At 53.2% G+C, this 13,275-nt stretch overlaps 1 protein-coding gene and 1 long non-coding RNA gene across 7 annotated transcripts in view; one reads left to right on the forward strand and one right to left on the reverse strand.

Annotated features, from left to right (window-relative positions):
- LOC116578563 lies at positions 1 to 3,190 on the forward strand. The gene is made up of 2 exons (XR_004280936.1): positions 1 to 1,012; positions 1,511 to 3,190. It is a non-coding gene; the product is annotated as an uncharacterized LOC116578563 (long non-coding RNA).
- The window catches only part of STRADA (STE20 related adaptor alpha), a 26,982-nt gene continuing 16,291 nt past the window's right edge, over positions 2,585 to 13,275 (reverse strand). For 5 of the 6 annotated variants that reach the window (XM_032323066.1, XM_032323063.1, XM_032323065.1 and 2 more), the window contains 9 exons: positions 11,535 to 11,637; positions 10,762 to 10,883; positions 9,055 to 9,163; positions 8,813 to 8,936; positions 6,915 to 7,086; positions 6,276 to 6,380; positions 4,129 to 4,370; positions 3,787 to 3,829; positions 3,351 to 3,503 (listed from right to left, as the gene is read on the reverse strand). In XM_032323066.1, coding sequence (XP_032178957.1) covers positions 3,351 to 3,503; positions 3,787 to 3,829; positions 4,129 to 4,370; positions 6,276 to 6,380; positions 6,915 to 7,086; positions 8,813 to 8,936; positions 9,055 to 9,163; positions 10,762 to 10,883; positions 11,535 to 11,586 — 1,122 coding nt within the window. In that variant the 5' untranslated portion in view covers positions 11,587 to 11,637. Of the gene's footprint in view, positions 3,504 to 3,786; positions 3,830 to 4,128; positions 4,371 to 6,275; positions 6,381 to 6,914; positions 7,087 to 8,812; positions 8,937 to 9,054; positions 9,164 to 10,761; positions 10,884 to 11,534; positions 11,638 to 13,275 lie in introns of all 6 variants that reach the window. The other variant, XM_032323061.1, reaches the window with a different exon arrangement.

The following is a 13,275-nucleotide window of genomic DNA, read 5'->3' on the forward strand; positions in this document are numbered from 1 at the left end:
TTGGCTCTGCCGCGCCCGGAGCCGCCTCCGGGGCCCCCGCGCCGCCGCCGACCCCCTCTGTGCTTTGTCTTTCCCTCGCTCTCCGTCCCCTGCCTTTGTCTGCCCCCCGCCCCGACCCCGCGCTCCGGGCACTCGCACCGTCCCCGCGGGCCCCGCGCTCGCCGGCCTCGAGAAGCCCGCAGCCCCGTCGGCCCGCTCGGGACCCGGGCAAGGCCCGGAGCGGGAGTGTATCGCACGCCTCAGGGCGAGGACGAGTTCAGGTTGAGACGCCTGGGGTCCCGGGACAAACGGCGCTCTCGGCGACGCCCCTGCGGCGGGAAAGGATCACTGGGGCGCTCCTGGGCCTTTCGCTGCCTCAGTTTCCCCCGGCTGGCCCTCGTGCGGGCCCGGCGCTCCGTGGGCCCTGCGGTTTGACAGACCCCGCGGGGGCGGCCCCGTCCGGGATCCCACGCCCCCTCCGGCCGCTCAGTCCTCCCGCCGCCAGAGGCCGCCCCCGCTCGGCCGCGGGAGGAAGAAGGTAGCGGCGGCCGGCACGCGGTCACGCCACGCGAGGCTGCGAGGCCCGGCGTCCGCGTGCTCTGCCCCCAGGCTACACGAGGGGTCCGGCGGGACCACCACCCCTCAGCGCGTTCTCCGGCGACCCCATAGATAAGGGCCCCGGGAGGCTCCAAGGCCCGCTGTCCTGAAGCGTTTCTGTGGCGGGTTTTTGCGGCCGTAGGAACCCCGGGTTCCTGCGGGCGGGCGCCGTGGCCTGCGAGAGGGCACTCCCTTCGGGGGAAGAGATTTCCATCCTTCAGACTAGCAAATCTCTCGGCGCACCCTAACCCCACTTAACACAAGGGAGAGGCCTGAGGATCCGAAGTGCCTGGTTCCAAGGAACAAAGCGAGAGCAGCAGGGCTGGCGCCAGAAGCCGCGCCCCCCGCCCCTGGCTCCCTACTCCCTGCCCCTCTGCCCCGCGGCGGCCGCGGCCCCAGCACCCCGCACGACAGGTCGGAGGCGCGCAGGAGGCAGGTGACCGGCACCCACTGGTGGGGACAGCGCTCAGCCGTGCTGCGCACGTGGGGCAGCGGCTTCCTGGAGGGATCTCTGCCGGGAGACCCGGGTCTCGTTCGCCCCAGGGACTGGCGGGCTCTGCCTGCCGTCTGGCTGGAAGCTGTTCCCAAACAGCCCTAAACATAGCTTGTTCCCACACTGTGGCAGGAATAGAACTAGTGGCTCCAGAGCACGGCCCACACACGCGCCAGGGAACAGAACAACTCAGCGCCCCCGTCCCCGGCAGGGGAGGCAGGGGAGGCGGCAGGCTTCCCCATCCCCGAGTCCGTTCCCTCGGCTCCCGCAGGGCCCCTCAGGGCTCCTAGGCGGCGCTCAGCTTTTCCTCCCCTGCCTCCTGCCCCTCTCTGGAGCAAGATTTACTTGTGGGTGGAGATGCAGGCCCAGGCCTCCCTGGCTGGGGTGTGTGCGTGCGTGTGACACTTCTGAAATTGTGTTTATGTGCATCTTTCCTGGCAGTGTGCACAGCGGCCACCAGATTCTCAAAGGCGCCTGCCCTGATGCAGGAAGGTGCGGCCCTCCCCGGCACCGGCAGCACGGGGAGCACCGGGAGCAGCAGGCAGCCTGGCCCCCTCCCCTGCCCACGACGAGTCTGCAGGGGCAACTGCGCAGCCCCCACAGAAGCAGCAGCTTGGGCATGGAGTTTGAGCTGACCACAGGTGAAGCAGCTCAGAAGGAAAGAAAACAGGCTGATAATGGTGTTGAGAAAGGGGAACTTGAGGTCTAAAGAGAAGATGAGCTGGGCCGGGGTTAGGAGGAAAGCTGGAAACAAAGGTGACCTGGCCTCCCCACTCGGCCTCACTGTGGGAATCCATTCCCTCAACCCCCGTACCTCAACCCCTGTAACTGCCCAAAGGAAGAGGGGTTTTATTGCTCGTTTTTAAACTGGTATTAAAATTTCTGAGGGAAGGGAAAGTGAGAGCATTCGAAGGTTCAAAGCAGCTTTAGAGAAGAGGGAGGGGCACTTCCTTAATCTGACATTTTTAGTGCCTGAGCCAGAGAAGGGTGCCTCACCCCTAAGGGACCGGCAGGGGGGAAAGTGCCCATGCAGGCTGGGAAGCACCATGGAGACGCAGGGCGGAATCACCCCCTTGCCCAGCCTCATTGGCCACCAGCCAGGATGACAGAGAGGGGACAGATCTGGGTCTTAGGTTACCTGCTCTTTGGGTATTAGTTCCAGGGGTAAGGAGACACCGCAAGTCATGTTACAGAACAAAACCCTCCACCTCCTTTCCTGCCAAAGGTGAGCCTCTTCTGCCTCCACTCCTAGTGGCCCCGAAGTGGGGCCTGCGGAAGGGCTAGTCTTTGGCACCTAGGCCTTTCCAGCCCCAAAGTGGTTTGATGGCTAAGTGAGGCTAAAATGAATAGCCTCACATTTCTGGGTGTGAGGAGACAGCTCTATGTCTGTTATGAGGCTTTCTTAATGAAAGTGTTTACAGCCATGCTTTTGCGTGCACTCCTGGGACCGCTCTGGGACAGAGAATGTGGGACTGGGTGACTATATGTCCAGCACACAGCAATGCCACTCTCCAGTGGATTCTCCAAAAATTTTAATTTGTTCTGGCGATGAAACTAAAGCGGCATAAGGACTTAAATCCTCAAGCTAGGCAAGACACTGTGGCCTTGGAGAAAGCCTCAAGGCAGCCAGCAGAAGGCAGTAAGATGGACTCTTGGTGGGGAAGGGATGAACCACACAGTGAACTATGGGAAAGTTCTAGATTGCAGCCCAAGCAATGAGAGGGATAAGGAGGGACTGCCCCCTTCACTTGGTGCTTAACAAGAAAAAATGCCCTTCCTTTCAATTATTAGGGCGTGGTCTGGCGGTAGGGTGGGAGGCAGTTGCTTATTGCTTGCCCCTCCATGGACCTATAGGATCTGAGAGCAGAGGAAGAGAATGGAACAGCCTGGTAGGACAGCAAGAGTGAGAAAAGGAAGTCCCACAGTCCCCTGGGTCAAAGAGTCAAACCCTGGACTTGGCCTTCAGCCCTCTGGGGCCAGAATAGCATCTCTTCCTTCTGAAGAGGTCGCCTGAGCTCCCAGGATGGAATGTCAGCTTCCCGGCCTCTCTGATCACTGGTTCCTGGGATTCCCTTGTGTCTCAGAAGTCCCGGAGCAGTAAAGAAGGTTTCTCTTCGGGAATTTCTCTCCCAGTGAGTAAGCGGCCAACTCTGGTGGCAGAAATGTCCTTTCTACCCAATCTGCACCCAGGAGGGTGGGAATGTGGCCAGCCCTCGGGGAGGGCCCCCGGGGCTCATGCCTCGCCTCGGGGGGACGGAGAATGTGAATGTTCTTCAGAGGCTCAGAACTCCCAGTCGTCCACCTCTAGCTCTTCCAGGTTTGTTACCAGGCCAAAGATCCCGCTGTGATCCTGAGGCTGGCTGCCCTCAAAATTGGTGATGGGGGTGACGGGGCGAAGTAACTCAGGCAAGGCCTCTGAGGCGCGTCGCTTGATCTGAGGGCGGGGAGACAGTTAGGGGTGGATCCCGTTGCTCTGGTTCCCAGGACACCACGGGGCCGAGTGGCCCCATGACAGTTGGCCTGTTAGAGCCCAGAATCTCTGGGAGAGGAAGGAGCGGCCCCTCTAAGGGGCTCCGGAAACAGGGCCATCGCTCTGACTCGAAGGGAGGAGGGGAGAATACACACTAAGGATCCCAAAGCAAAGGTGGTGCAGGGTGTTTCCAAGCACAGGCAAGGGAAAAACCACCCCAGGGAGCCTCGGGAAAGTGCTGTTGTACCTGCTTGAAGAAAGAATGGTTCAGGAGGGTGCTGGCACTTGGTCTGCAGAGAAAGCGGAAGAGAGACCAGCATCACCCCTGTGACCCAGACTTCCGAAACCCTGCTGCTTACACCTTATCCTCAGGCAACCTCTGCTTCTTCCCTCAGCCCCCGGAAACACCACAGCCAGAGCCACCCAGGCTGGCTTCTTAGTAAACCCTTGTGCTCATCCCTCCGGCCACAGGGGCTCGGGACTCCTCCAGGAACCCAGCCCTTTCCGGGACAGATGCGTCCTCTCGAACTTGGCCTTCGACCCCCCACTGCCAGCCCCCGAAAGCCCACTGTCCACCCGGAGAGGATACCTTACGTCTGGGTTGCGCTGAAGGCACTGCTCCACGAAGTGGTGGAAGTGAGGGGAGAAGGTGCGGTGATAGGGGTGGGACGGCGAGTCGCCGTTGGAGGTCCTGGGGGTGCTGGGGGCCAGGCTCTCACTCAGGCCCGAGTTGGCTGCTGAGCGTGAGGTGCTGATGGTCAGCTCCTCAGCGGGGATGGTGCTGGTGTCCAGCAGGCAGGGCACTGTGCCGTTCAGCTTCTCCAGCAGCATCTGGGGAGGACAGAGCCGGGACCCGGGCTGAACGGGGGCGCCGCTGGGAGATCTATAGCTTTTCCTTACAAATACACTTTTCCCAAAATACAAATTTGGGGGAGTAGAGAAAAGAGAAGTGGGGTACGTCTGATTTTTCAGAAGCAATGCGGGTCCGAGGCTCAGCAGCCATCCCTTAGCTAGGCCAGAGTGCCAAGGAGCGGGCCTACAGGAATGCACCCCCGACTACAGCTGCACGGAAGGGGCTCCCAGTCTCCTCTCCCGTTTATAAGACACCGTGATCACAGCCTTCCACCCGTAGAGCCCCCACCCTAGAGTGAAGGCGGCCATCAGGTCATTTTGTTTGGAGCCCAGCTCCAATTTGTGGTGCCCCTGTGGGTCCAAAGGGGTGCGTTACGTGTCACCCGCCCCACCCTGCCCCGGGCTGTCCCTGTGGCAGGCTACACAGGAGCCCGGGGGCAGGCTCCACTAGGGCTGCTGGGCTGAAGTCCTTGGACTCTACACGAGCAAAACCAGCCCCACCTCAGGGACTGCCGTCCTTAGGGTTGCCCTTGTGAACTACGGAGCCAGAAACCTGGAAGGCTCTCTAGAGCTGTGTTGCCACCAGTCATAGGCAGCTGTTTATACTTAAGTGAATTTAAATTTGGCTGATAATTCAGTTCCTCCATCTCATTGGCCACACTGTAAGTGGCCACCTTACTGGGCAGCACAGATAAGGAATTCCCACAATCCCAGAAAGTGCTACTGGACCATGCTGTTTCTGGGTCCATACCTCTTGTTCACCTCGCGTAGCCTTTCACTTTCCCAGAGCTCCTTTCTGCGATGGACTTAAATTTTTCTAGATTCCTTATGTATGTTTCCATGACCCTCCTAACTAGTCTGCCAGGTCTTCTACCTGCAGTAGTAATCTAACAAAATGCATCTGAGGCTATCGCTTCTGGGCTCAGAAGCCACCAGCTGTTCTCCACATGCTTTGGACCAGGAACCAAATGCCCTGGCGTGGCACCCAAAGTCTTTCAGGATCTGCTCTGGCTTCCTTCTCCAGCCACATCACCCAGTAGCCCCCGGGAAGTGCCTTGTACTTAAGCTATTTGTAACTATCACCATTCCCCAGACCCTATCCTTTCTTGACTCTGGATCTTAGCACATGCTGTTCCCTCTAGCCAAGAGTTTCCTTCTACTTCCCATTCTTCACATATCTGCCTTCAAGGCTCAAATGTCACCTCCTCCTAGAAGCCTTCCTGGGACAGTTGCTCTACAGAGCTCCCCTCTGGCCATTCTCTAAGTGCCCCTTTTCCCATAGGGCATTCTGTGGGCTTAAGGAGAGGCTCACTCAGAGCTAACCCCACCCCCACCCCCCGCCATCCAGTTCTAGATCATGCTCCAGGGTACTTAGGACTCAGGTAATCCTTGCCCAGCTATCCCAAGTCTGCTTCCTGGACTTGATAAGGCCTGGATAAGCCTCTCCCCCAGGCTGTCTCCCAAAGGTACACGATGCCACTGGCTGTGCGTGCCAAGGAGTGACCAAAGGGCAGCTGTTGTAAGGGGCATGAAAAGAAATTGAACTTTCAAGCCAAAGGCTCCAAAGGTATTGGCCAAAATGTGGTAGCAGGTAGCACAGAACCTGAGGAGTCTGAGAACTGTAATTTAGAAACAGACCTCCCAGGTATATTTATCAAAGTAGGAGGCTAGCATATATTTTATAAATTTATAAAAATGTGTTGGCTTGATTTATACATCTAAACAGACACATGGCACGTGGGCCTCCGTTCGTACTCCTGCTCCGGGCCCTACAGAAGTGAGCAGTGGGCCTGCTCCTGAGCTCTCCTGCCCTGGGGTCCCCTTCCACAGCAGGGGAAGGCATGCAGGGGGGCAGGCAAGAAGGAAACCAGGCGGCAGGCTCACCTGGGTGGCAGGCATATCCTTAAAGGGGACGTGGCCATTGGCCAGCTCACAGGCTGTGATTCCCACACTGTAGATGTCAGACTTGGCATCGTAACCCTGAAGATTCTAAATCAGGAGAAAAAAAAAACCCCACAGATCACTCCATCTATAGCCTGAGAAGGGCATGCGGGAGAGGAACAGAATGCCTGTCTCCGATCCAGCGCACTTTCCTTGCCTTCCTCTTCCTTACTACCGACGAGTAGCTGATGTTTTAAAGGAAGGAATGTTTGATGCTGTGTAACTTCTAGAAGGAAGAAATGTGGGGTCCTATGCTCCTGCTTAGTGGAGGGGTGTGGAGAGCACCAACTACTTCCAAAAGGCTCACTCTTCCTATAAGATGGGAAGGCCTCTGATGGGGGCTGAAATAGTATTCGGCCCAGTTTGGGACCCCACAGAGGGGAAACACCACCATCTGCAATGGGCGCCCAACACCCACGCTGAGAGGCTTCCCAGGTCCACCTGCCAACAGGGAACCCCTCCCTTTAGAACCCCTCACTCCACCCAGAAGCGAAGCACCCCCATCTCGGGAAATTCCTGAAGGCTCCCTTGGGACACTGAGTTGGTGAGGGATGGGGACTCCTCAGGACTCGGGGCACAGACCTGCTGGAGGACCTCTGGGCTGAGCCAAGGCAGAACCTTGACACTGTACTTGGGAAAGTCGTGGACCACACGCTGCCGCTGCCCGTGGCTGATCATGCTGAGGTTGCTGCGTAAACCAGAGAGGTAGACCTTCCCGTCGGACGAGATCAGGATGTGGCTGGCTTTGACACTCCTGGGAGGGCAGGGAGATGGTGTCACGGGGCAGCCGGAGCCCCTCACACCGCAAACCTTTGATCGTCACCTACCAGCTCCAGTCAGCTCTCTCCCTGGCAGCGTCCGGCTGTGTGTCTTACACATGTATATATTCATGCCATTTATACATAAACACTTATTTATCTGTATATAACACATATAGGAGAAAAGAGAAAGTAGCATGGCCCAATTTACGTATCACCAGATTTTAAAACTTACTTACATTTTGCTAAAGTTCTCTTTTATGCTCCCAGACCACTGCTTCCCCTACCATCTACTGCCTTCGAGCTATACTTTTTTGTTTGTAGGTATTCTTAAAAAGTATAGCATGGTTTTGTATGCATATATTTTCAGTTTACCCGACGGTGCTGTGTTATCCCTCCCACTCTCCCTTCGCCTCTCAGTGCTGTTTCTAAGATCCCTCTGTCTTGCCCCCGGCGTACAACTCAGCTTTGCTCCTAACTGCTGCCTGTACTCTGGGCCAGGTTCTAACACTTTTACTCATCCGCTCTCCCAGGGAGGAGCGCTGACGCTGCCTCTAACTGCACATGAATGTGAACGATGACACCCACACCTATCCCCTGAGGGTTTCTTTGGGGTGTCCACCTGGAGCAGCACTAATGGTCCCAGTCCCGAGCGACCCCGGCTGTCAGGGCATCTTCCACTGTGTGGACAGGAGACCCCGCCTCCTCACTGCCCGGGGCCGCCTCCACCTTACACCCATCTCAGGTGTACAGGGTGACAGCATCCTGTTTTAATTTGCTTTTTTTTTTTTTTTTTTTTAAGATTTCATTTATCCACTTGACAGACAAGTAGGCAGAAAGTGGTGGGAGGAAGCAGGCTCCCCGCGGAGCAGAGAGCCCAACATGGGGCTCAATCCCAGGACTCTGAGATCATGACCTGAGCTGAAGGCAGAGACTTAACCCACTGAGCACCCAGGTGCCCCTTAATTTGCTTTTCTGATTATTGCTAGCTTTGAGCATCTTTTCATACAACAGTTAGTCCTTTGGACTTCCTCTTATAAACTTCAAATCATTTGCTCTTTTTTCTATTGCTTTGCTATCCTTTTCTTGTTGATGCACAGGATTTCTTTGTTACAAATCTCCTGTGTGTTTTACACAAAGCTTACATCTCGCACCCGGTCACCCATTTCTTAATTTTGTTCCTGATGTCCTTCATTGGAGAGAGATCTTTAATTGTGATACAATCAAATCCGTCAATTTGTTTGTATTATGTTTTGTACTTCTAAAATATCTAGACAGTCTTCGATGCCTCAGGTCACAAAAGCATTTCCTTCTAAGTCTGTAGTTTCACATCGGACATTGAGGCCATCTGAACTGCTCCTTTGTATGTGGAGTTAGGTAGGGGTCTGGTTTCATTATCTTCCCTACTGTGAGCTGCTTGTCCTGATACCATCTACTAAGCAACCTGCCTTCCCCCGGGCCTCTCGGCACATAGGGCTGACTTTGGGGCACATACACAAGTTTGGGTGCTCCAAGGGGTGGGGCAGATGTTCTTCTCAGGACCAAGCCACTCAGTAAAGAGGAAGTCAGAACTGACAGACCAAATGCTCTGTCTACCAAGTCAGAGGCGAGGACAGGATGCTGAGCCTTGGTTTAAACTCTGACGTCACTAACTTCAGTCAACCTCCCACCGTTTCCTCGAGGGCTCATGTGCTCTCGGAAGGGGCGGTTGTGAGACTGCACCTGTGTACGTATCCCATGTGGTGGATGTAGTCCAAGGCCTTGAGCACCCCCTGCAGGATGTAAGCAATCGCCAGTTCATTCATGCCGTCCATGAAGTGTGTGCAGATGAGATCCTTTGCAGAACCTGAAGAAAACAGTCGTGGGGGCCGGGGGAAGGGTAACAGAGAAGGGAAACTGCACATGAGCCGGCTGACAACAGAGCTCCCAGAACACCTCTCTGCCAGGACCCTTGTCCCACTCACCATACGCCATGAATGATGTGACAACCCACAGCTCATTGTCTGCAATAAAAGTGGCTCGATACGGCAGGATGTTGGGATGGCTGAAGAGTTTAGAGACATGAAGCTCCCCCTGAAAGCAATGGTAAGGGGAAGTCAGAATCAAGTGCGCTGGACGCCATGAAAAACATGGTGACCTAGTACTTCCGGAGCTCTTCTCAGAGTCCTGGGAGCAGCCTGCGCCAGAGGCCAGCCAGCGGACACAGGCCAGGCTCTGCGGTCTCCACACGGAGCCCAGCACTGCTCTGCCAGCTTCTGCCTGAGTCTGGCTCCACCAGCCGATCTTAAAAGCCTCAAGAAAAATTCCCCGCCTGCAGGGAGACTGCCAACAACACAATCAGGGGTCCCAGCTTGCCACCTCAGAATCCAGAACCAGTGCTGACTCAAGACTTAGGAAGTGATGAGCTTAGAGCTTAGCTCGACTTCAAGGGCCAAGGCACAGAACTCCTTTTTAAGGTAAGAAAACAAAGAATGTTTTCCCCCTGTAAAGGAAAATGTTGTAATGGACAGAACAAGGAAACAAAGCACCAGAGAGCAAACGATAACTACTAGATATCCGAAGGGGCTTCTCCAGCAACCCGGGAGCGGGAACGGTCACGGAAAGTGTCACACCTATGGGATTTTATTTTAAAAGATTTTATTTATTTATTTGACAGACAGAGACACAGTGAGAGAGGGAACACAAGCAGGGGGAGTGGGAGAGGGAAAAGCAGGCCTCCTGCTGAGCAGGGAGCCCCATGTGGGGCTAAATCCCAGGACCCTGGGATCATGACCTGAGCTGAAGGCAGATGCTTAAGGACTGAGCCACCCAGGTGCCCCAGACCTATGGGATTTTAAAATAAATTTGGACGAAAGAATTACAGACACTCCAGGGTCCTGAGATGGGATATGAGCTAAGGTCAAAGAAGCTATACCTTCTACCTGTCCACTGCTCCAGAAAATTAAAAAAGAATCCTAAAGTCCAACATGCTCTAGAATAAACTCAAATATCTTTCTTCCCAAATAACTAAGCTGGGACTGACTTTCAGTTCCATCCTCAGACCCACAAAACTGCTCCGACCACATGAATGGGTGGGTATTAGAGCACCATCAGATGAGCATGAATTCAGAGACACGTTATGAATGAAGTAGGACAGGCTGCACGTCCACTGCTGAAAATACACCGACCCAGGCCCTGGATCTCAGGGGTTCTCAGTGCAGGCCTGCATCAGTGAAGGAGAGTCTAGCCCCCGGCCAGCTACCAGATCTGTGGTCTCTCCCTGTTTAACAAGAGGGCAGCTACTTGCTTCTCCAACAGAAAGGAACCTTGGGCTAACAGGATGATGACAGCTGGAACACGGCTGTCGTGGCAGAGCAGGCTGCCCTGAATCTGGAACAAGACTGCCCGGGTTTGAATCCTGGCTCAACCACATACAAGTGTGTGTGACCACAGGCAAGTTACTTAGCCTCTCTGAATAGTAAACAAGTGAATAAATGAGCTACAAAGCAGTCTTTGGAGAAGAGGAGGGGACTATAGAGAAGGATTTTTCATTAAGAGCTTCTGTAACATCTCAGTTTAGTCCACCTTTGTTTGCTTCCAGCTACTTTCAGAAGACAGATGTAAGAGACGCCTGGTGATTACTACTAGAACTAAGAGCCCACCCTTCCAGCGTCCCATTCACATTTTATTACCTGCAAGAATGTCACCATCTCATTGGAACAGGCTTCCAGATTAATCCTTCGTACCGTCACATACTCTCCTGTTGGTTTGTACCTTGCTAGGTTCACGGTCATCAGGTCCTCAAATCCTTTGCCTAAAAGAAAAGGGGAATGGCCATACACAAGGACAAGAGCAACAAAGGCTGCCTTCAAGAGACCTGATCTAAAAAGGAGATTCAAGAAGAGGTTTTTCTCCATGGGACGTCTGGGTGGCTCAGTTGGATAAGCCGTTGCCTTTGGCTCGGATTGTGATCCCAGGGTTCTAGGATCAAGTCCCACATCAACTCCTTGCTCAGCCGGAGCCAGCTTCCCCTTTCCCCTCTGCCTGCCTCTCTGCCTACTTGTGATCTCTCTCTGTCAAATAAACAAATAAAATCTTAAAAAATAAAAAAAATAAAAAAAAAATAAAAAGGAGATTCAAGTTAAAATCGTCCCTACTGTTACCCTCATGGCTGACATTTCTTGATTGGTCTCCTTTCACTTCCTCCTCCAACAACCATTCGAACTGACTACGGCACAGGACATCAGAAGCGTACAAGCCAAAAAGGAAAAACTGCAAAAGAGCTTCTCTCCTGGTAACAAGAGCTCTTTTCCCATACTTGGAAGACAAACACAAAGGAGACCCCCAAATCTGTCCCCCTGAATCCTGCTAACTAGCTCACAGCTTCTGGCACACATTCATTCTGGGGAAGGGGGCCGTGCAGAGGAGACCCTGGAGCCTGAGAGTGGCAGTCCCTGCACTTTACCTATGATGGTGAGTAGCTCGTAGCGCCCTCCCTCTGGCAGGAAGCTACTCATGATCTCCTGTTTAGAGAGGGATGCTATCGACTCTGAGCTCGCTTCATTGGTCTAAAGAAAAAGAAAAATAGGTTAATAAGAGAAAACTGGGTGTGGAGGTGGCAATTCAGACCCACGAGAAGACTGGCATCTAACCACACAAATTCTGACTCTGGGGCAAAGAAATTGTTCCAGCACTGTTCGGTGAGAAATGTAAAACACCAGATGTTCAATGTAGTCACCAGCTCTAATATCAGAGCCAGTAAATGTGAGCCAGCACTGGGAGTAAGGGGCAGGCCCCGTTTCAGTCGACTGTTGATTTGCTTGTCCATTCCAACAAGTGGCTTATTTGCTAAAAACTGTGATATTCTTATCTGGGGACAGGATGTCTGGAGAAAGCCATGTTTATAAAAGAGGTGCGGGATGGAGAGGTGGGGGGGCGGTTCCTATTTTATGGTCCTGAACACAAGATTTCAAAGGTCACATGCTGAATCTTGGTATAGGGAAAATGTGGCCATAAGAAATCTACTCTTTAGCAAACTAAGAGCCCAGACCAATTATTCCCTGACATTTCCAAGGAAAGAAAAAAAAAAAAAAATCAGCCAGCACACATGACTGCAGGCAAGGGACAGAACTGTCGGGTCTCAGCCATCATCCCAGGCGGCGGAAGTGACCCGCTTCCTTGTTCCTGCCATACACATGAAGCGGGACTTCAGCCAGTTGGGATGTGGGGCATCACACCTCTGGCCTTTGAGGTCCAGAAGAAGAGTGCCCATCAAAACCAGTGGCAGACCAACAGCTCTTCTTCCAGCTCAAAAGGCTGTTTCCTTCTTCCAGACCTAAATTTATTTACATGATTTCGGGGTCATGTTTTTCTTTCTTTTGGATCATCTTTCTTCAGACGTGTGTCCTATGGAAATGCAGAACCTTAGGCCAGCTCAAATTCCATATGCTATGTTCCTAAACCTGAGCGCTAGTTAGGAAAAGGTCTTTGTGAACACATGAAAGGCCTCAGACTCAGCGCTAGCCAGAAGAGAGTGAGTCGAGAATGTTCTGGCATGGTGGTACCACCTGGCAGGGTGTCCCTGACGTTTCAAGCACATCTGGTTTCAAGAGTTCATGCTGCCAGTGGGGAAAGAAACCACGTGGGGTTCTTCCTCTTGCACCGCTTACTATGACAGTAAGAGGAATCTTGTCAAGGAAGAGAGCCTGGTCAGCAAATTTCTAATTCAGTTTTTCTGTATCTAAGATTCATCCATATTGTTGTGTTTAGCAATGCTATATACCCATGTTATGTAATAGTTATCTTATGGCTCTACCTCAGTTTATCTGTTCCAGTGTCGATGGGCTTTTTGGGTTGTTTTCCGTTCTGCTATTACGAACTGTGCTATCGGAAACCCATCTGAATGTGTTTCCTGATGCGTATATACAAGAGCCATGCTAAAGCTTAGGCCCAGAAACGGAATTGGTACGTTACAGAGTAAATGAATGATAAATTTTACCATCTAATGCCAAATTGTTTTCCAAAAAGGTTATACCTATCTACACTCCCTCCAGCATTATATGCATGTTTTCCTTGGTCCATTTTCCTCCATCACTTGATCAGACTTAATTGTTGCCAATGTCATTGTGGGTTTGATTTACATTTCCTTGATTACTAACGAGGTTGAACATCTTTTCATGTATTTGTTGGCCATGTGGGTTACTCCT

Source organism: Mustela erminea, chromosome 18, assembly GCF_009829155.1.
Source record: "Mustela erminea isolate mMusErm1 chromosome 18, mMusErm1.Pri, whole genome shotgun sequence".
Lineage (NCBI taxonomy): Eukaryota > Metazoa > Chordata > Mammalia > Carnivora > Mustelidae > Mustela > Mustela erminea.